The sequence below is a fragment of the Sarcophilus harrisii genome, chromosome 2 (assembly GCF_902635505.1).
Source record: "Sarcophilus harrisii chromosome 2, mSarHar1.11, whole genome shotgun sequence".
Classification (NCBI taxonomy): Eukaryota; Metazoa; Chordata; class Mammalia; order Dasyuromorphia; family Dasyuridae; genus Sarcophilus; species Sarcophilus harrisii.
This window is the reverse complement of record NC_045427.1, coordinates 485,766,139-485,789,738: the sequence shown is the minus strand read 5'-3', so window position 1 is coordinate 485,789,738 and position 23,600 is coordinate 485,766,139. Positions and strand designations below refer to the sequence as shown.

The window sequence follows — 23,600 nt, the reverse complement described above, 5'->3', positions numbered from 1 at the left end:
GAAGCTTATAATTCAAAAGGGTGATATGATAAATAAACAAATAAACAAAATAAAACAAAAGATGTTCCAAGTATAACTCCCCTTCCAGTTCTGTCATTCATGCAGACCCTGGGGGTTCAGGTAAAAGTAGCCATCAAGTAGTTTCCTAGTATGGAGTTCAGAAGCTCTTTATTCAATCCATGGGACAGTACTTATATACTCCTTGATCAAAGGGCCAATAGTTAAATTTCTGGTCGATCTGGATTCTGGTCGATTTGGATACAAACTTAAACTGCTCCCATCTGTTTTACAGTGTCCTGGTTCACAATTGCCCTGTCTGGTGGTATGGTATAGTGACAGGTTGCCCCAGGTTCTCTAATGTGCAGGGTATCAAGTAGAAGGTACAAAGGTGAGATTGAGGTAAAGAGGTCTTTAAAAATGGAGGAGGATGAGGTTGTTATTTTTTGCCCACGCAGAGTAAGAGAAAACTACATAGAGAAGACAATACTCTTGGGCTACAATAAGAAGAAATGAAGAGGGATTGTATCAGGTACAATCAGGCAGGAAAGGGCAGGGCAGAAGCAGAGAGCAATCTAGTTTGGCTAGAAATTAAAAAATCATACCAAAGAGTTTTTATTTTATCCTATAAGCAAAAGAGAACCACTGAAGTTTTTCCAAGTACCTTGACTTGGAAACTATTCTTTGAGATTTTAATTAGAAATTAATGATGACATTCAAAAATCGGCTATCTTTGGTAGTTAATTGAGTGACTTGCCCCATGTTGTGCAGTAGCAGGTCTAAGAATTGATTCCCCCCCCCCCCAAATCTGGCATTCGTTTCTTACAAGCAAAGGTTTTTATGTATAAAGGCATGGGTCTCTGTCTCTATTTGTCCCTCACTCTATCCTTTTTAACTTTTTTGTGTGTCATAGATCCCTTTGGCAATCTGGTAAAGCCTATGGGTTCCTTCTCAGAATGATTTTTGAATAATAATAATGACAAGCATTTGTTATGCTTTGAAATTTGCAAAGGCTCAATATGTTATTTCATTTTAAATGAATAAAATAAAATCCCTAAGGAAATCAATTATATTAAAACGTATTTTTTAAAGTGAATTCACTGACAGAACCCTTGCTAGTCTAGACATTCTCTCAAGCCATTACTTGGAGGGTTGTGAGTTGCTGTTTTGCTTCTTTCATTCCCTGCATTTGCACATGTCTCTAGAATGATGGTTTACTTAGGTGGAGAGAAGGGCATAATTTGATGAACCCGAGGCAGTGAATGTAAATACTGTAACATTCATGATGAATGAACAGTGATTTGGGAGACAGACAAAAGAAAAAATTTTCAAAGTGTGCAACAGATGTGAGTGAATTTCCTCCTTGATTTAGAATTTTTCATTAGTGTGGTGATATTAAATAGCTAATGGGAGATCTTTTCCAGGGTAATTAGAAAAAGGTAGCAGGCAGCAGGTGCATGGGATTTGGTTTTTCTGTTGACGGTAGATCTCTACTGCCACTATTGCTTTTCTCCATGCAGAGAGAACTCAGTGGTCTTCTAGCCTCTGGACAACGAGTGTGTAAGTCTTTGGTCAAATAGTGTTTGGCAAATTATTGGGGATTTCTGGCAGACTACAGGAGGGAGCTTGTCACTTTAGACTATGTTACCCATAATTTTAGCTCTATCCTATCTAAAGAGAAGGAAGCCATGGCAGGAGAGGGAGGATGAAGAAAGACAAGCATCTCTGTAGCTGGTAAGGAGGCCGATGGAAAATCTCAAGAAGTTATTGAGAGAGCAAAAAGCATGGTGGTATGGAATTTGGGAATCCAAGGACTCGCATCTGATTTCTAGCTTTTAGACTCACTCACTGTGAGTTTTGATAAGTCAGTTTCTTTATCTTTAAAATAGAGATAATAAAACTTTACCATATGAAAAAACTTTTAAAAACCTAAAAGTTTAGTGTAGAAGAATATATGAGCCATAAATAATACCATATGTAATGATGTAACCATAAGTATTATAATATATGGAGAATATATGAGCCATAATATAAGTACCAACCATGTAATAACATAACCATAAGTACTATAATAAATAATATAATATGAGATAACATAACCATAAGTATCATAATATAATATAATAATATGTAATAACAACCATAAGTATTAATAGAGGTAAATTGGGTCTTCAAAAGAACTGATGATAATTCACATTTGTATTTCACTTTGATATTTATAAAGCACTTCACAAATGTTATCTCAGTTGATAGAGATTCAACTCTAGGAGGTAAGTGCTATTCTTAACCTCATTTTACAGATGAAGAAACTAAGGCAGACAGCACTTAAGTGACTTGCTTGGGGATGAATGCTAGTGTGTCTAACTTCAGATTTGAACTTAGCTCTCTCTGACTCTAAGTGATATGTTTTCTTTAAGTCTATTTTAAAGCTGTATTCTGTACTAGGTGCTGGATGTACAAAGATATACATATATATGCTTGTGTTTATAAGTATCTAGATCTATCTCTAGATCTAGATACTGCTGCTATGTAGTCTGAGATTTTTTGAATATATATATATATATATATATATATATATATATGTCTGTAAGTCTGTGCATGTTCATGTATATATAAATATAAAAAATGTAAAGCCCCAGTTCTCAAGGAGCAAGAGAGAGAAATAGAAACAGAGAGAGAGACAGTGTATGTGCATAGATAAAATACTGTTCCCTTAAGCCTGACCCTCTATAATATATTTCTACCTTTTCTTTTCCTTCTTTCCTTTCCTCCCTCCCTCCCTCCCTTCCTTCCATCCATCCTTCCTTCCTCCTTCTCTCCCTCCCTCCCATCACCCCATCCATCCTTCTTTCCTTCCTACCTTCCTTCCTTCCTTTTTCTCATTCTTTCTTTCTTCCTTCCTTTCTTTCTTTCTTTCTTTCTTTCTTTCTTTCTTTCTTTCTTTCTTTCTTTCTTTCTTTCCTTCCTTCCTTCCTTCCTTCCTTCCTTCCTTCCTTCCTTCCTTCCTTCCTTCCTTCCTTCCTTCCTTCCTTCCTTTCTTCCTTCCTTTCTTTCTTCCTTTCTTCCTTCCTTCCTTCCTTCCTTCCTTCCTTCCTTCCTTCCTTCCTTCCTTCCTTCCTTCTTCCTAGAAATTTTTACTGATATCTTTTGTTTGTATATCCCCGAAATTTTTCCCAATGTCCCTTCCCCTTCCCCTTCCTAAAGAGTCATTTCATATAACAAGAATATTTTTAAAGAAAAGAGAAAGCGGAGTTTAAAAATAAGTAAAATTGATCAACTTATCAAAAAAGTCTGGAAATAGCTGCAATGTTCCACACCTGAGGGCTTCCCGCTGCTTCTTCTCTTGTTTCTTTGGAACCATGCTGTTCCTTCAACATTTATTGGTAATTGTTCTGTAGCTATCTTTCTTTTTATTTACATCATTATCATTATGTATATTTGTTCTTGGCCCTGTTCACTTCATGCTGCATCAGTTCGTGTGTATCTACTTTTCTAACTTTATTTCAGCTTACTCTTTTCTCTGCCTTTTATATTCAAACCAAACTAGACTGTTAGTTATTCCTCAAATTGACTAACCATTTCCCACCTCTGTGTACTGGCACAGTACATCCCTCTCTCCCCCCACACACCTCCAAATCTGGAATGGACTCGCTCATTATCTTTGCCTTTCAGATTGTTTATCTTTGGGATCACAGATTTTGTTGGAAGCAACCTTCAAGGTCAATCTGTTCCTCATCAAGAATCCCTATTATACAATATTCCTGATAATCTAGCCCCTGACTGAAGATTTAGTTATTGGAAATCTAACACCTCCCTAAGCAGCCTTTCTCACTACTGAGCAGTGCTCTCCCTGCTCCCTTTCTATGAATGACTTCCTTGATTCTCCTAAACTGTTAATCCAGTAGATTTAGAAGTAGGAGGAAAGTCAGAAGCCTTCTAGTGTAGCTTCCTATTTTCAGATGAGGAAACTTGAGATGACTTGCTTGAGGTCATAAAAGGAGTAAATAACATAATCAAAATTTAAACCCCAATCTTTGGATAATCAAATCGAACACTTTTTACATTGTCCCGTGACAGCTCTGAGAGTATAAACTCTTCTCTAGGTTTGTTATATTCCACCCCTTCCCAATACACACACTCCTAGAATATAAACTGCTTGAGAGAAGGAGCTGTTTCATTTTTGGCCTCAGTGACTTTCACATAGGCATGCAAGAAAAAAGTATGGATCACTGAGTGAATCATTTGACCCCATTTTCTTATCTGTCAAATAAAGAACAATAACCTCTGCTCTACCTACATTACAAGAGAGAAATCACTTATAAGAAAGTGTTTTATATAGTAAAATTTATAGTATAGTTTTCATATAGTAAAAAAAAGTTTTATACGATAAAAAAGTATATGTAAAATATAAAAGTAAAAATACTTTTATATGTAAAAAGTATATAGTAAAATGCATCATAAGATGATATCTTAATAAAACACCTGGATGTTTCTCTTGCGTAATGTGAAGTCAGTTTGGGTTTTCACTTGAGTTCTAACATTTTATTCTAAGTTGGAAGTGTTTCTCCCAGACCTAAAAGTGCTTTTAAAAAAATGTGCCTTGGGAGCAGAACTCTGAATAACGGGGTCAAAACAAAACAAAACAGAAAAACAATGAGGATTCCAGAACAGCATTACCTCTGCTTCATGACCAAAAGGTGGGAAACTATTATATGTCTGTCATCAAATGTATAATTGTTTTTTATTTGGTCCCAAAGGAGACAGCTTTAAAAAGCTTGTTGACTTCTCATGAAGAAGAGTTAAAACCCAAGGGACAATTGATGAAATGCCCATAATGTAAAAATAAAAGACTTCAATGATTTTTTTGGAAAGGGAGAGGAAAGGGAAATGAACAGTGGCTCTGGAATATAACCATATAATATAAGATTATAATAATGGAGTGTGGTGGAAAACAATGCTGATCGTTTATGTGAACATCCTAGGCAGAAAGGATGCTCTTAGGAAAAAAAAACAAAACACCAGAGACAGACAGATTAGGTTTACAAATAGCAAGTTGAATTCACTTTTCAGTTACCTAGATTATAAAATGGAAACAGTCCCAGTGTCAAAGACTCAGATTATATGTCTTAAAAATATGCTGGGTGTGTATGTTTAACATGCCGGGTTTCCCAGACAGGCTGGCATAGTCTCTGTCTCTCCTTTCTTCATCTCCTGCCTCCTCTTATTAAAATTTACCTAGCCCTCATTCTGTCATGGACACTCTCTGATAGAGCTGGCAAGGAGGAGAATGAGGGACCTCTCTCCAACTGCCAGCAAGAGTTGATAATTAAACCTGTCTGACGAGAAAGTTATAGTCTGAAAGCAGCCTGTGAGCAAGACAGATGCCTTTGCCATCTGATTAAAAAGCCAAAAAGCTTTCAGAAGACGTGTGTTTAATGTAATTAAGAGCTAAGTGGCCAATCCTCCAGCTGTCACTGACGCTCTCACATTCTTGGTGAGTACAGAGTCCTGGAGGGGAGCCCATTGGATGCGTATTCCTGTTCTATCTGCCCATCTTCTCCCCAGGCAGACCCTCCCTGTTATCTGGGCATTGCTCAACCACCTAAGCCCAGCTGGATGGCTACTGTCCAGGGAGAGCTGAAAAGCTGAGAGATGGACTATTTTCTTGTCTCCTCTTCCTCTCTGTTGCTTTAGCAAGCAGCAGGATGAATAAAATGAAAACTTAAGTCCATGAGTACTTTTTAAAAGTTTGTTTATTAAACACTCAGGGGTTGTCACAGATCAATTATTTTGTGAGAAGCCTCCTGACCGGTTCCATGGAGCCTCAACAAACAAGGATAGGACACAGCCTCTTTCCTCAAAGAGCTTTCAATCTACTAGATTAGATTGAACAAATTCGATTATTACAATTCATAATATATAGATCTAGAGCCCAAAGACTTCTGTCTCTAAATTAGAGGCCATTTAATCCAACCCCTTCAGATGAGGAAACCGAGGGCCCCAAAAGTTAAGTAACAGGCAGGACCCAGATTCTCTGACACCAAAGCTAACCTTCTTTTACTATACTGTGCTGCTTTAAAATGAATAAAGAAGGCAGGATGGGACAAATGTCACAAAAGAAGTAAAAATGAAATTTTGTAACGGTTTTAAAGATAGAGAGTTTTGAGGATAGGAAATTACAGATAAAAAGTAAATGAAGTAGTTAGGACTAGAGGACCTCTAGTAGTCCTTTCAGTTTTAAATCTATGATCTCAGAAAGAAGTGGTAGTGGTAGTGGTGTGTGTATTTGTGTGTGTGTTTCACTCAGCATAGAGTAGTAAGAATTTGGAGTCAGAGGATATACATTTTAATTTGATAGTCATTATTTTTGTGACTTTTGCCAAGTCACTTTCCCTTTGTGGGTCTCGGTTTCCTCATCTGGAAAGCAAGATAACCTTGGAATAGGAGCCCTTTCCAGTAAAACAATCCTTTGATCTATCTGGAGTGTTTGGGTAGGAGATGGTTTTTGATCCACATCTTGAAGAATGTGGGATTTTGACCCAGGAAAAAGGCACAGTTCTCTAGTAGATTGTAAGGTCCTTGAAGGAAGAACCTTTTGTCTTTGCATCTCTGAATCCTGACAAAGTGCCTTACTTATATTAGCACTTCATAAATGCTTGTTCTCTTGAATTGATGTGAGAAATCACAATCTATCTTTAGAAAACAGTGAGTGGCTTTAGTTTGTTTTGAAGCAGGATAGACTAGGAAAATGGGGAGTGCATAGATTGCTAGAACTGGAGTCAGGAAGACTCGTCTTCCTAAATTCCAATCCAGCCTCAGACATTTACTAGCTGTGTGACTCTGGGCAAGCCACTTAATTCTGTTTGCCTCGGTTTCCTCATCTGTAAAATGAGCTAGAGTGGTAAATTACTCCAATATCTTTACCAAGATATACTCTAATGAAGTCATGAAGAGTTGCACACAACTGAAAAATGATTCACCAATAACAAAAAGGCTAGGAGAAGTTTGGATTTTATTCATTAGAGAATGAGGAGCCACTGAAGAATTTTCAGGAAAGGAGAAACATGATTAGAGATGAGCTTTAGGAAGCTTAATGTATGCTGCCAATTTTGTGGAATGCTCGAGGTTCTGCTTCCCCATCTATTAAATAAGGGACTGTACAAGATGCCTTTTGTTTCCTTCCAGCCTCCAAATTCTGGGGTCTCTTTCTTCTAAGCCCCTTCTAGTGCTCTTCTGTGATTCCAGCTGAAGCCCAGACTATGCCCTCCTTAAAAAGAAACATATTAGGTAGGTGCAATCATGATTCTGAGTTCTAGATGCTGGTATTCCAGTGATAAATTCTTAGTTGATTCCCTGTTTCTCTAAGCATAGCACCATATAGTGCTATATATGCTAAGCATAGCCCATAGTAGGTGGTCAATAAGTATTTGTTGAATTAATGGAAAAAGAAAAATGGTATAACTACATCCAGTCCAGAAACCTTCTGTTTCCATACTCGGCTTAGAATAGAATTCTCAGGATTACTCATTGTCAAAATAAGATACCATCTCCTTCCTTTATTATTATAAAGGCAGAGAAATGGGCCAGATGGTTTCCAGAGGAACCTTCTAACTTTGGCAGTTGGCTTCCTATTTCCATGTTCACTGCTTCTGGGGAAGGGTTGCCACCTCTCTTTTGAGCCTTCTGAGGAGGCGATGGAGTATAATGAAAGATGTCAGAAGATCAGAGTATGGGTTTTCGTTTTGTTGGGGTTTTTTCAGGGGCAGAGATCTATGTTTTCTTTCACAACACGACTTATATGGAAATATTTTGCTTAACTTCACATGTACTTTCTTAATCAAGCCTGGGGATGAGGATAAGGAAGAGAATTTAGAACTCAAAGTTTTAAAAAACAAGTTAAAAAAAACTGTTCTAAATGTAACTAGGGGAAAATAAAAATAGGAAATTAAAAAATCAATCAATTAATTAAAAGAAGATCAGGGTATCCCCATGGCTATGCAATTGCACTGCTACTCTAGCTGGCAGACAGACAGACAGAAAGACAGATAGATAACTCTAGGCTTACAAAATGTTTTATATATATATATATATATATATATATATATATATATGTTACTAGTTAAGTGACTCTAGATGAGTTACCCAATCTTTCTATACATTGTACAATAAGGGGGTCAAAATGGATGATTTCTGAAATCCTGTTTAACTTTAAAATATTATAATTCTTTGTTGACCTTCTCCAAACCAGACACCCTGAATCCCAAGATAATTAACTAGACCAGTGGCTCGCAGATAAAATTCTGTGCTGTCTAAAAAATGTGTTGACAGTACATCCCTCAACACAAGAAACTCAGTGCAGAAGTGGGAGCATTGTGCCAAGAATTTGCAGGAGATCAATTGGATTTTTACCAACCAGATGTGCAAGATAGATAGATATGTGTGTGTTTTGTATATTGACTTCGTGTCAAGCATTTGCAATTTGGTCAGCATGAATCTCCTCTCCACCTATGCAGATCATGACTCTACCTTGAGTTGGTAGACAATTCTGGACAGTTGTTATGGTTAAAAATGCGCCACTCAACATGGTAATGGACTTCTTTGAACTGAGCTGGGCTGGTGTTCAGATAAGAGCTGTGCAGTTCATTTCCAAACTCATACCCCCAAAATCTTTGCAACTTTGTAGAGCTTGTCCTCTGATGGCACTGGAGAAGCCATGATGATATGGAGAATTTCCATGACATAGTGAGATGTATACATGGCAGTAGTGAAGTAAATAAATGCATGTATACAAATAGACATTTACAAATGTATATGTGTATACTCTCATCATATATCCTGAAAAGTTTGTGGCTCAAAAAGAGAGCATTAGAAATGAGAAAGACTTTCTTACTCAATAGGTGAAGAGGTAGGGACATACTTGTAAATGTTTAACAACTGACTTTCTTTTTAAAACTGTATGCACAACACACTTTTATGCTTAATCTGTGTTGTTAACATTTTATCCAGCTCTTTTTAAAGTCTAGACAATCAACAAAACAATAATTCAAGTGTTGTTTTTATAGCATTTGACTATTTCCAAGGTATAAATGTTCACACTGCTTATTTAACAATTGGCTTTCATGGCCCACATGAGCTGGTTCCAACATATTCCTGTGAAGAGGCCATCATTACATAAGTCTTGTAGTATGCTCAAAGAACAAAGAGACACCCATATGTCTAGCAATCTGTGTGCGGTGGTTGCCTCCTCAAATAACAAATAGTGTCTAGAGTAAGGTGGTTGAGCACCCTCTGCACTAATAAGGCCTTATCAGGGATATTATATTTAGTTCTAAGTGATAATTTTGAAAGGATATTTAGAGAACTGAAATATGTCCAAAGGAAGGTGGAAGGCTACCAAGATGGTGAGGGGATTAGAAACCCTAACCTAAATTGTAGGAACTGGAGATGATTAGCCTGGAGAAGAGAAGATTTAGGGGGACAGACTTATGTCATCAAGTATTTGAATAGTTGTTCTAAGGCAGAGGGATTAGATTGTTCTGCATGGTCCTAGAAGGCAGGATTATGGGTAGTAAATAGAAATTCAGGAGACCATTCTAAACTGGATGGTCGGGAGAAGTTTCCTAGCCATCAGAGATGTCCAAAATTAAATGGATTGCTCTGAGAAGTAGTGATATGCTCATTGGAGGTCTTCAAATGGAGCATGAGATGTCCATTTATTAAAGGAGGGTGTCAAAAAGTAAATTCTTGGTCAAATATGGATTAAGCCATATGACCTCTGAGTTTCTTTGCAACTGAGATTCTGTAACGCTTCTTGTCAGGAAATTTTTCTGACTATGTGGTATTATTTTTAAAAATTCCTCCCTAAGGTATTTGGATTAGTCATAGACTCACATAATCCTCGAATTCCAAGAGGAAGGGGATGGGGCGAAGTTTAGCCTCCCCTAGAGGCAGCCGAGCAGCCAGCTGTCCTCTCCGGCAAAATATTTGTGTCTATGCCAAAAGGAGGACATTTGGCTCATTAAATGCTCTTGCAACATGCCTCCTGTATTGGCTGCTTCTTCCCCAGAACCCCCTTTTCCAGTACGAAGGATCAAGATATGAATCTCTGGCAATTACTTCAGTAAATACAGTTTTCTTAGCTCCTCCAAACAGTAGAGGCCTCCTTTGGAGAGCAGCATGCAAGCGCCTGCCATCACCAGGAGGAAAACTCATGACAAGTCTGGCTGATAAAGTGTTTTTCTTCTGAAAATTAATTTAAGGTTAAAGGAAATTTAATTTCTTTTCCCGTAGGTGTGTGACGCCCTAGCCACAGGAAAGGGGTTATCCTAGCAGTTATGATTTGATTAGTTTGGAGAGAAGAACTTTCCCCCATCTTGCACATGTTATATAAACAATTACACACCATTCATGGTCTTCTGTGTGAAAGTGTGAAGGGCAGACAAGTTCATACAATGTGTATTTATCAGTTGTCTTTGAGCTGCTTTCCAAGAACTGTAAGGTAATGACTTCTCTGTCATTGGAAGTGTTAAATAAGATTCTGAATGATCTTTTTCAGAGATATTGTGAGATGAATTCATCCATTGGGCAGACCAAAGCAATAACAACAATGGCTTAAATTATTTTTTGGCATTTGCCCATCCAGCATAATATGTAAATTGACATTTACAATTAAAGACATTTGTTTTACAGTTAGAAATATTCACCTTTTTAGTGTCATGGAACTCCTTTGGCAATCTGGTTACAACCCAATGGGCCCCAACTCAGAAAAAATGTTTTTAGATACTCAAAATATTTACAAAGGAAATCAATGATATTGAAATACAGTTATTAAAAAAAAACTTTCAATCAGGCTCACAGACCCCAGATTAAGAATCACGATTCTAGAGGGTTGTAGTCATACCTCTTAAAGGAACCAGGAAAAAGGTGAATTGAATCTCCTCTTTGGTGTTTTGTTTAGAAGAACTTTGTCATCCTACAATGGCCTTATTGCACAGTGGATTGATAATGATGTAACTAATTTCCAACACCAGTTGTGTACAAAAGGACAAATATATCCAAGTGTGATAAGACATTGAGGTCTTCAGGAGATCATTATATACTTCAACAACAATACTATATGATGACCAGTTCTGATGGACCTGGCCATCCTCAGCAATAAGATCAACCAAATCATTTCCAATGGAGCAGTAATGAACTGAACCAGCTACGCCCAGAGAAAGAACTCTGGGTGATGACTAAAAACCATTACATTGAATTCCCAATCCCTATATTTATGCCCACCTGCATTTTTGATTTCCTTCATAAGCTAATTGTACAATATTTCAGAGTCTGATTCTTTTTGTACAGCAAAATAATGGTTTGGTCATGTATACTTATTGTGTATCTAATTTATATTTTAATATATTTAACATCTACTGGTCATCCTGCCATCTAGGGGAGGGGGTTGGGGGTAAGAGGTGAAAAATTGGAACAAGAGGTTTGGCAATTGTTAATGCTGTAAAGTTACCCATACATATAACCTGTAAATAAAAGGCTATTAAATAAAAAAAAGACATTGAGGTCTTTCTGGTATATGAGTTACAATTCTTCTGAAGCCTTTAAGGGAAGGATCACAGTCTCATTGATGCAACAGTACCCACAAAAATAGAAAAGAGCTCTAGAAATGTCCGTTAATTGTGGAATTGTCAAACAAGTTGTTATATATGATTGTGATGGAATACTAGTGTGATATGAGAAATTTCAAACAGGATGATTTCAGAAAAACCTGGGAAGAGTTATATGAACTTCTGCAAAGTGAAATGAGCAGAACCAGGAGTACATTGTACATAGGAACAGTAATATTATATAATGATCTACTGTCAACAACTTAGCTATTCTCAGCAATACAATGATCCAATACAGTTCTGAAGGACTTATGATGAAAGTGACTCCAGAGAAAGAATTGGTGGAGCATGAATGCAGATTGAAGATACTTTTTCTTTACTTTTTTTTTTTGGGGGGGGGGAAGAGAGGTGAGAGATTTGTCTGTGTTTTCTTTCATGGCATAATTTACATGAAAATATGTTTTGCATGACTATGCAAGTATAACCTACTTTAAATTGCTTGCCTTCTTTTTTTTCTCCTTTTTTTGGGGGGGAGAGGAAATTGGGGTTGACGTGGCCAAGGTCACCCATCTAGAAAGTGTTAAATGTTTGTGGTCACATTTAAACTCAGGTCCTTCTGATTGGAGGGATGATTCTTTATTTACTGCACCATCTAGCTGCCCCTTATTGCTTGCTTTCTCAATGGGAATTGAGGGTGGGGAGAGAGAGAGGAAATTTGGAACTCAGAATTTGAAAAGAAAAAATGTTAAAATTGTTCTACATGTAACTAGAGAAAAATATTAAAATTATTTTTTAAAGAGCCCTAGAATAAGGCTTTCATCATGTTAAATAGAATATTTTTGGTAGCATAGATCTAAAGGTTATCAGTATCTTGGTGAGTCAAAAAATAAGCATTTAGATAATGTCAGTTTGGGGAAAAGGAGGGGGTGTAATGTCTGAAGTATTTTGGAGTCTTTAGATATTTGAAATATGGGAATTTACTGAAATTGAATCAAAGACAAGTCTTCCTTTACTGCTCTTACTTCCCTCTCTTTGATGCTCAGGTTTTTAATTCAGCCCCAGAGAATACCATTCTCACTCTGTGGCTCTTAAAAACCTTAGGTATTTAAAAGCCAGTCATATTTGTAAGGGCTGGCCCCAGAGTCTCTAGTACAATGTTCTAAATGTATCTTAAACCATGAGCTGAGGTGCTATGGGAAGGTTTGGAAAGGTCAGTGACATGGGTACTACCAGTGTGATTCCTCTCTGGGCTCCTTCTGACTCATATACTAAAAGGTCTTGAGTGCCAAATGTGACTTAAGTTGATTTCAGTGTGCATACTAACTGCGCACACTAACACAACTCATGTGAGCTACTGCCTCAGTTTCTTTATCTGTAAAATGAGGAGGTTGAACCAACATGACCACCGAGGTTCCCTTCAGAACAATCCTGTTTTCTAAGGTTCCTTTGACCTCTAACATCTATAGAAATAAGATGAAATTTTAAAACCTGAATGAGCTTCATTAGATTACCAAAATCCTAACTGAAGCAAAATATTAGTATGAGATAGAACAGTAAACTTTCCAATATCGTTTAATATACTCTGAATTACATTGTAGTTATTTTTACACATTTCATGTTCTCTGCTACATAGTAAATTCTGTGCTGACAAGAACATGACGTGAATATTTTTCAAATTCTTCCTTCATGCCCTGAATATAGTAGAAACTCTAAATTCCCTAGAATCACAGAGTATCAGAGTTGGAAAGAATCTTAGGGATTATCTAGCACAATGTTCCTTTCTCCCTCAACCCTACATCATCTAGATGTAAAGGAAAAGAGATTCATAAAAAAGGTTAAATGACTTGCAAAGATCACAGTGGTAGAACTGAGATTTAATTACAGGTTGTCTGCCTTCCAGACTAGTGCTCTTTCCCTTAGACCATTTTTGTTGAATTGAATTGAATTGAATTCAGAATAGAAACAGCATTATCATCATCATCATAAATAACACCTAACATCTGTCCCACCATTTACCATTTTCAAGGAACTTTCATAGATACTCTCTCATTAAACCTTCATGAGGCTGGGGACAGAGTGTTGGAAGCCAAGCTGGAAGCACCCAATGGCGGATACACTTGACACCTTAGCAGCTCAGAGCACAGTTTGTATCACAAAAGGTCTCTGCTCCAACCATTTAATTTTGTAGCTAAATTTGGCTGCTGATAACAGGATGCACAGCTCTAAGGCATTTTCAGTTCAAAGTAGCAGGTGTTTTAGATGCTTGGAGAACCACAAAGACATTCCTCCCCCATTTGGTTGCTGGATTGCATTTAAACATCTCACCTGCTTTCATGTTATTGCTCTTGATGGAAGGCTCATCTTTTTCTGGACCCACATGCAGTAATTCCTTCCCAGCTCAAGTGGAGAAACAAATCGTGTCAGATGATCTCAGAAGAGCTTTTAACTAAGATTCATTTTATCCAGAATAAAATTCAGCTGGGGGAGGAGTGATGGTGGTGATGCGATCTTATCAGAGTCTGTTACATTCTGGGGGGCACAAAGGGAGAAGGCAGCCCCGAGAGAGGATGCCATAGTAATTGGATCCTGGTGACAATTTAGGGCAAGGGTTCTCAACCTATGGATTCCCAAAAGGTTTGCAGATAGATTTCAAATGATGAGTGAACTTGGATGGGAAAAAAAATTCATCTTTATTTTCACTGGCCTCCAATTGAAATTTAGCATTTCATTCTATTTTTTAAAAAAATATTATTTTGAAAAGGCATCCAATAGGCTTCATCATATTGAAAAGGGGTCTATGCAGGGATGTGTTAGAACTGGCTCCTACTGCTTTGAGAGAGCCAATTATTAAATTTTCAGGGTGAGCTTTTAGTCCAATCCTCCGCTCTTAGTCTTGCTTTCTAAATATGTAAAGAAAAGAAGATTTATCTTTATGATTACATGATTTGCTAAAGATCACAAAGGCAGCAGTAAATGGCAGAACTGAGATTTTGTTATAGATCATTTGACTTCTGATACCTCCTATCTCAGGAGAGCTGATTGTTAAATTCTTAAAGAGTGACACCTCTGAAATCCAGGAAATGCTATAAATTTTGTTGATTGTCCAAACTTAAGAATGTGATAAATTGTTAATAATATCGATTAATCTTAAAAGTGTGTTGTGTATATATTTTTAATGCATCAGGTATGTTGTTTTTTCAGAGCAAGTCCTTAAATATTTATTAGCATACCCCTGAGTTTATGACATAATAAAGATTAACAACTACTGGGGAAACACAGTAGCTGTTGAGAGCTCTGTAAAGCAAAGCCTAGGAAAATTTTCCTTCCATCTGGGAAGGAGCCTCTCACCCCAACAGCCAGTTAGGGAAGAAATGCATCTTGCCAGCATCCTGGGGCCAAAACCCTGTTGCCTCACGCTAGGTACAGCTCTCCCCAAACAGGATGCTCATCTTTTGCCTTGTCAGTGGCCTAAATGCCTGAAAGTTGTTCATAGCAATCAGAGCCACAGCTAATATTCTGATGGCATATTCACTTCCTAAGGAAAGCAACATAAAACATCTCCTCAAATCAACTTTACATGCACAGGGCATATGGAGAGGAGATGTAGGTCAGGAATGGGCCAGAGAAGGAATCACCTGGGGCATGGTTGCCAGGGAAGAAAGTGTCCCAGCTGGTTGTTTCCTTTTAGATGTCAAGCTCAGTTAACTCTATACTGCTGAAGGAATGGAACCCTAAATTTTGGTCCTCTGGGGCAAAGCTCTGTTCATCTCTACCTAGTTATGATTTTATTAGTAGTTGGGCATCAGAAGAACTAGGAGGAGACACCAAGGAAATTTGTCCAACTTGCTTAATAAAAGTTCTAACCCTAGAAACTCGATCTAGATGGAAAAGCCTTCTAAACTTAAGATCCTCCTAGGTATTCCAGCAGAAATACTTCCATTTGCTGTCAAGCTGTTCACATTTAATCACTCTTACAAAAAGAAGCATTAGCCTCTGCAACAGCGGCAACTACTTTCCTCAAAACAAAGGGAGATGCTGTCATCCTCCCAGTGTTACTGAGAAGAGTCATTGTGGGGCTAATTGTAAATACGGAGTTGTTAGTGCTATGAATAACCTGCCTTGCCAAGCATTCTTCTCCACAGTCATTGTGGGCTTACTTCAGTAATGTAGTCTTGGAATCAGAGATTCCTTACATTGAAAAGGACTTTAGATGTTATCTAATCTAAAAGCCTACCCAATATAAGCATTTTTTTCATCAAATCCCCATTGGGAGACATGATGTCTTAGGGGCAAGATTATTAATTTTGGAATCAGAACTTACCTTCAGATCTCAGCTTTGTAGCTTCCCAGATAGGTCACTTAGAACAAGTTGCCTTTCTGAACCTTGGTTTTCTCATCTATAAAATGGGGGTGTGGTTTGTGCTACCCATCTCTCAGGGTTGTTATGAAGGATACACTTGGTAAACCTTAAATCACTATACTTAGGTGAAATTTGTTATTTCTGTAAGGAACTCAAATACCTTACAAGATAATCCCTTTAATTTAACAGCTCTATATGTAAGGAAGGGATTTTTTGAGGCTTGTTTTGGTTTTGTCTTGAGTCAAAAAATCGATCTTTCCCAGATTCTACCCTTTGTTTCTAGTCTAGTTTCGATCAAACTCTTTAAGTCTACTTATATTTAGTAAGCCTACTCTCCTTTCTGTATAACCCTTCAAATATTTAAAGGCAGTAATTATTTTTCCATGTAAGTCATCTTTCCTCCAGGTTCAACAGTCCTCAGTTCTTCAATGGTTCCTTGGTTGGACTGATTTCAAGCTCCTTTAGCATCCTGGCTGTCCTCCTCTGACCATACTTATCAATATTCCTGATGATCTTTCCTAGCCTTCTGTATTAATTTCATTCATGCATTCTCTCTCCTACTCAGACTGCTCTGTTGGCTGCTTTCCATGACATTCTATTCTCCTGCCTTGGTGCATTAGAATGAATTGTCCTCCATGACCAGAATTTACCTTCCTTACCTTTGTCTCATAGATTGTGGTTGTCGTTCAGTCATTTTAGTCATGTCCAACTCTTTGTGACCTCATTTGGGTTTTTGATGTTTTGTTTGGGGGGCATTTTTTTTTTGCAAAGATACGAAGTGGTTTGCCATTTCCTTCTCCACATGATTTTATAGATGAGGGAACTGAAGCAAGTAAGTATCTGAGTCCTGATTTGAAATCATGAAAATGTGTCAGAGAAACCTTCAAACAACCAATTCCCACATAAGACTTTTATCACCTCACAATTATTAACTCTTTTCTCTTGAAATATGGAAACATAAGATCAATAGAATCATAGATTTAATTCTATATAGGCCATCTAATTTAGCTATTTCATTTTGTAAATGAAGAGACTGAGACTTCAAGAGATAAGAGGTCATATAGGTTACTTTAGTGAAAGAAGCAACATTCAAACTTCTGACTCCACATTTGACACTTTTTTTTCTCCTGGACCATGTTGCCATCTTCCAGTGCTTTCTAATGTACCCCAGGAGAATGTAAACTCTGAATACAGGGTCTGGCCTTTTTTGTCTTTGTATGTACTGACCCATGTACCTAATATATGTTTAAGTTAGATCAACTTGAAAAAACATGGCACCCAGGACTGAACACAACACTCTAAATAGAATCTGACCCTATCCCCTGGCTCTAGACACCTTTATATCAACCTTCTCATCTTTCATTTTCATTCTGACTCATGACTATCAGCAATTCCAGTCAAAGAAATCCTCTAGACCTTGATTTTTTAAACTTTCCTTCCCTCAGTTTTATCCTATTTAGAAATGCCATGTTCAGGCACAAGTCCCTCTTCTGGAGTAAGAAAGAGGTCACTAAAAAAAACCAGATGTAAGCAGTTTCCAGGTGTTAATCATCAGGAACTAATAAAGACTCTATGGTGATAATTACTTGGATCGATGTTGAGAGCAAATTCAATTAGACCAATTGGAATTTTTTCATACCTTATCTCCTTGGGAATATATAGGACATCATGGGTTTAGACAGTGTTTGTGGATTTGACCTATGGCACTTTTCTTCTGGGAGATCAGATCATCTCCCATATGATCACATGTGGGTCTGGAAAGGGATGAGTTCTAGTAGCACACATGGAGGAAAAACCCAGAAAGTGGGAGCTGCTCTGTGTCACACAGATAGCAGGTACAAGGTCTCCATGTCCCCATTGCCCTCTCTATTCCTTTTATAACAAAATGAAGGCACAACTGTATGTTTCTGTCTTTTCTCACACATTATTTGATCTGTCTCCTTATTCAATCTGTTCTCTTAGCTTTCTCTTCTCAGTGCTTCCAGATTCTCCATTCTTCATAAAGGTGTTGTTACATTCTAGTATTTTAATCCCCTGTTCAATGAAGGTGTGAATATGACATTCTCAGCTTCAATCACTTGCACCTTGGCTTCATCTTACAAGAATACCTTACGTTAGCTTACATCTTTTACACTTTGCAAAGCACTTTTCACATCTGTTATTTCTTTAGTTTCCTCTGCTCTTGGAATTTGAGAAAATCCTGCATGGTTTCTCCTCCTGACAGCCACCTGGGCATTGTAGCTCCCCACTTCATTTCACCAGGTTCACTAATGTCAATCAGCTTGTCTTGATCACCCAGTCTGCAAATGGGATTTGAGTAATGTACATACTATCTTGGTCTCTTTTTATATTATAATGGGGAGCAATAACAAATAGCCTGATTTTCTCTTCCAAATACAGACCAAAGTTTAACAACCTCTCTAGTTAACACTGTGGGAAGAGTCCAACTGAATGTGAATTAAGAACTATTGGACCCTTTAATATATGGTTTTGTTTTGTTTTTAATTTTTATTTTTTCTGCTAGGAAATGAGATTGGCTTGGCAGCCTGACTCTCCCTCATAGGCTGTTTAAAATTAGAATCCAGTTGACAAGGCAATCCTTATGTACCACCAAAGCCTGCTCAATGCATGCAGGGAAATGTCAAAAGTACAGTTTCTGTTTCAATTTTTAGGTTCAAAAGACTTCAGCAAATGCAAGCACAGAGTAAATTTGTGCTGTTTCAAAAGCTTTTAGACTCCAATTCCTCAGGTACCATTCGATTAGAGTGTCAGGTTTACAATGGAATTAACGTCCCTGGTAGTCTAGGAGATCCTACTCATTGCTATTCATTTATCATTCCAGCTACGAACAGCAGAGATCACAAGGTACAAGTCCTCTTGCCCTTTAGCTGCCTGAACACTGTTAGCTTGTGGATCCTCCTGAGGGCTCTGAAGCACCAACTGACAGCTCAGTTTTTAGGTTATCCCAGTCTAAACATGTGCTGAGTCCAGGAAGTCACCTCCCCAAGGACCTATGTATTAATGTTGTTTAGTTCTGCCCCAGAACACTCCCCCTAACAAAAACTGAAATCCTTCTACATTTACAGATTCTGAGATACCCCTACTCTGAAATCTACTAGATAGAGACTTAACCATTAGTCATTCCCATTCTTACGGGCTGTACCCACCAGGGAGGTCTCAGCTCCCATATCTTCAAGCCAAAAGGGGAAACAATGACTTATGATGATGGTGAAGAGATGGAGACATTTATTGAATTATCTGTTGTCTGGTTGATCCTGGCATCTGGATTGCAAGTCCCATGAGGGAAATGGTTGTTTTTAAGTTTGTATTATCTACTCAATCCTCTCCATACTGATCAAAAATATACCAATATGAAGTCGTGAACTGAGCCAACCATTCTGGAGAGAAATTTGGAACTACACCCAAAGGACTATAAAACTGTGCATACCTTTTAATCCAGCTGCTTTAATCCCTGCTGGGTCTGTATCCCAAAGGGATCATAAAGGAGGAAAAAAGACCCATGAGTATAAAAAATGTTTATAGCAGCTCTTTTTGTAGTAGCAAGGAATTGGAATCCCCCATAAATTGGGGAATGACTGAATAAGTTATGGTATATGAATAAAATGGAATACTTTGTTCTATAAAAAATAATAGACTGATCTTAGAAAAGCCTGAAAAGACTTACATTAATTGATGCTGAGCGAAGTGAACAGAACCAGGAAAACGTTGTACCCAGTAACAGCAAGATTGTGTGATGATCAACTATGACAGAAAGTAATTCCAGTAGACTTGGAATAGAAAATGCCATCCGCAGCCAGGAAAAGAGCTATGGAGACTGAATATGAATCAAAACATTATTTTCACCTTTTTTCATGGTTTTTCATTGTTTTTTATGGTTTTTATGTTTTGTTCTGATTTTTCTTTCCCATCATGACAAATATGGAAATATGTTAAAAACTGACTATACATCTATAACCTATATTGGCTTGATTACTGTCTTGGGGAGGGGAAAGTAAGGGAGGGAAGGAAAAAATTTGGAATTCAAAATCTCATAAAAATTAATGTTGAAAACCACCTTTGCTTGAAATTAGAAAAATAATATAATATTAAAATAATCTTCCTACCTAGAACCCTACCTAGAGCATCTAACATGTAGGTTCTCAATAAGTTTCTTTTTTAGTTAGTAAAATTAGTCTTTTATTAACTACACCTAAAATGAAAATTGACTTCTATCGTAGGCATGGCCCTCAAGGGCCTGTCCTCAAGGTTCTATCCTTACCATTCTTGAAAAGGGAATTTAGTTAAGTCTGCCACTCCCACTACAGACCCACACCCCCATATTAGCTAAGTTTTATGATCTTATGGTATTAACTTTTCAAAGTGTTCTACATATGTTATCTCATTTTAAGGACATAGAGAAGGCTTTCTTTCTGCCAAATATATTTCCTGTCCACCTGCTCATACCACACTTGTCAGTATATGAAATTCTACCCTTGGAGAATCATTCCTTTGATTTGTGATTTTGACCTTATTTGAAATACAAATTCCCTACATCCAGCCATTCTGGAGAACGATTTGGAACTATGCTCAAAAAGTTATCAAACTGTGCATACCCTTTGACCCAGCAGTGTTACTACTGGGCTTATATCCCAAAGAGATTATAAAGAAGGGAAAGGGACCTGTATGTGCAAGAATGTTTGTGGCAGCCCTCTTTGTAGTGGCCAGAAACTGGGAAATGAATGGATGCCCATCAATTGGAGAATGGTTGGGTAAATTGTGGTATATGAATATTATGGAATATTATTGTTCGGTAAGAAATGACCAACAGGATGATTTCAGGGAAGCCTGGAGAGACTTACACAAACTGATGCTGAGTGAAATGAGTAGAACCAGGAGATCATTATATACTTCAATAACATACTATATGATGATCAATTCTGAAGGATCTGACCATTTTCGGCGATGACATGAATCAAATCAGTTCCAATAGAGCAGTAATGAACTGAGCCAGCTACACCCAGCGAAAGAACTCTGGGAGATGACTATGAACCATTACATTGAATTCCCAATCCCTATATTTTTGGCACCTGTATTTTTGATTTCCTTCACAGGCTAATTGTACAATATTTCAGAGTCTGATTCTTTTTGTACAGCAAAATAACGGTTTGGACATGTATACTTATATTGTATTTAATTTATACTTTAACATATTTAACATCTACTGGTCATCCTGCCATCTAGAGGAGGGGGTGGGGGGAAGGAGGGGAAAAATTGGAACAAAAGGTTTGGCAGTTGTCAATGTTGTAAAATCAACCATGCATATAACTTGTAAATAAAAAGCTATTAAAATTTTAAAAAAACCTTTTAAAAAACACAAATTCCCCTAGAAGAGGTAAGAAAGGATTCTTTATTGCTCATTTGTACCTTAAGGTGAAAATATTTGATCCATTCCAGGGAGCAACTTTTTCCCCACTTAAATGTAAAAACATTTTAAATACATGTATGTTCATTTTTTTAAACATATTTCCATATGTATCATGTTGGGAGAGAAAAATCAGAACAAAAGGGAAAAAACCATGAGGAAAAAAAGTGAAAATAGTATGTGTTGATCTACATTCAGTCTCCATAGTTTTCTCTTTCTGGATGAGAATGGTGTTTTCCATCCAAAGTTCACTGGAATCGTCTTGGATCACTGAATCACTAAGAAGAACCAAGTCTATCGTAGTTGATTGTCACACTGTCCTGCTGTTGCTGTGTACAATGTTTTCCTGGTTCTACTTGCTTCAGTCATCACTGGTTCAGGAAAATCTTTCCAGGCCTTTCTAAAATCAGCCTGTTCATTTTTTAATAAAACAATAATATGCCATCACACTCATATACTGTAACTTATTCAGTCATTCCTCACTTGATGGACATCTGCTTTTTTTCCAATTTCTTCCCACCACAAAAGGGCTAACAAACTTTTTTTGCATATGTAGGTCCCTTTCCCTTTTTTATTATTTCTTGGTGATATAGACCCAGTGGTGATGCTGCTAGATCAAGGGATTTATAGAGTTTTACAGCCCTTTGGGCACAATTCCAAATTGCTCTCCAGAATTGTTGGATCATTTCACAATTCCACCAGCAGTGTGTTAGTGTCCCAGTTTTCCCACATCCCCTTCAACATTTATCATTATCTTTTCCTGTCATCTTAGCTGGAGAGGTACTTCAGAGTTGTTTTCATTTGCATTTCTCTAATTGATAGTGATGTAGAGAATTTTCATATGACTATAGATTTTGGAGTAATTTTTTAATACTGAGAACAGAAGACATATTATCACAGGGGGGAGTGGTAGAAGTGCCTTGAACTTAACTTCCATGTCCTCAACAATCTATTGGGCAAAGAAGGAAAAAGTACTTAGAACTGGGAATTAGGATGCCTGACTTCTGATGCCAGATTCCTTCACTAACTCCCAATATGAGCTCAACTAAGTCAGCTCCATTGTCGAGTTTTCTCAGGTATACAATGAGAGGTTAGATGTGACATTCGGAGCCCTTTCTGCTCAGACATTCTGTGATTCTATTTGTTGCTGTTGAGTCATTTTCACTTGTGTCCACCTCTTCATGACTCCATTTGAAGTTTTCTGGACAAAGTTACTGGAATGGTTTGCCACTTTTCCAGCTCATTTTACAGATGAGACTGAGGCAAACAGGGTTAAGTGACTTGGGGTCACACAGCTAGGAAGTGTCTGAAGTCTTCCTGACCCCAGGCCTGGTCCTCCTTTGTTCCCCCTGGCTGCCCCGTGAATCTATTACAAACAGGTATTTGGAGAGGATTATAAAAGGAGTAGAACTGAAAACAAGGTTGAGAACTGGCCTCTTGTTCTCTCCACAGGTTCGAGCCATGAGACTGTCTTTTGTTGGGGAGATGGGATGGGAGCTGCACATCCCCAAGGCATCCTGTGTACCTGTTTACAAAGCTGTGATGAAAGCAGGTGCCAAGCATGGCATTGTCAATGCGGGCTACCGGGCAATAGACTCCCTGAGCATCGAGAAAGGTAGGTTCTTGTTGACCCACCACGCCCCAGAACCCTCCCTCAGTCTGGATCTCCTCCAACGCATTACTGTGATCTAACAAATCTGTCTTCACCTAGATTTCTTATTTCTTATTGGTCAGGACATCTTTTTGGATTTCTTGGCTTGCTCCCTATTCTATACTGTGCCTTGACACAAATCAATGCGTAGTATTTGCCATGACCATATTACCTTTCCTTCTCAAGAGAACTTTCAGATCCTAAATTTCATTTTCCCTAATTTCAGATTGCCTCTGCCTTTCAAAGGTATCACTAGCTAATTTTTATTTTATTTTATTACATCTTTTTATTTATAAAACATATGCATGGGCAATCTTCCAACATTGACTCTTGCAACACCATCTGTACCAAATTTTACTCTCCTTCCCCCCACTCCCTCCCTTAGATGGCAGGTAGTCCAATATATATTAAATATGTTAAAATAGATGTTAAATCCAATATATGTATACCTATTTGTGTAGTTATCTTGCTGCACAAGAAAAATCGGATCTAGAAAGAAAAAAAACCTGAGAAGGAAAACAAAAATGCAAGCAAACAGTAACAGAAAGAGTGAGAGTGCTATGTTGT

At 37.6% G+C, this 23,600-nt stretch overlaps 1 protein-coding gene across 4 annotated transcripts in view; it reads left to right on the top strand.

The window, feature by feature from the left end:
* SARDH (sarcosine dehydrogenase) overlaps nt 1-23,600 on the top strand; it is a 139,647-nt gene that overhangs the window by 98,075 nt on the left and 17,972 nt on the right. For all 4 annotated transcript variants that reach the window (XM_031949431.1, XM_031949429.1, XM_031949430.1 and 1 more), the window contains one exon: nt 22,835-22,997. In XM_031949431.1, the coding sequence (XP_031805291.1) occupies nt 22,835-22,997 (163 nt within the window). The remainder of the gene's footprint in view (nt 1-22,834; nt 22,998-23,600) is intronic.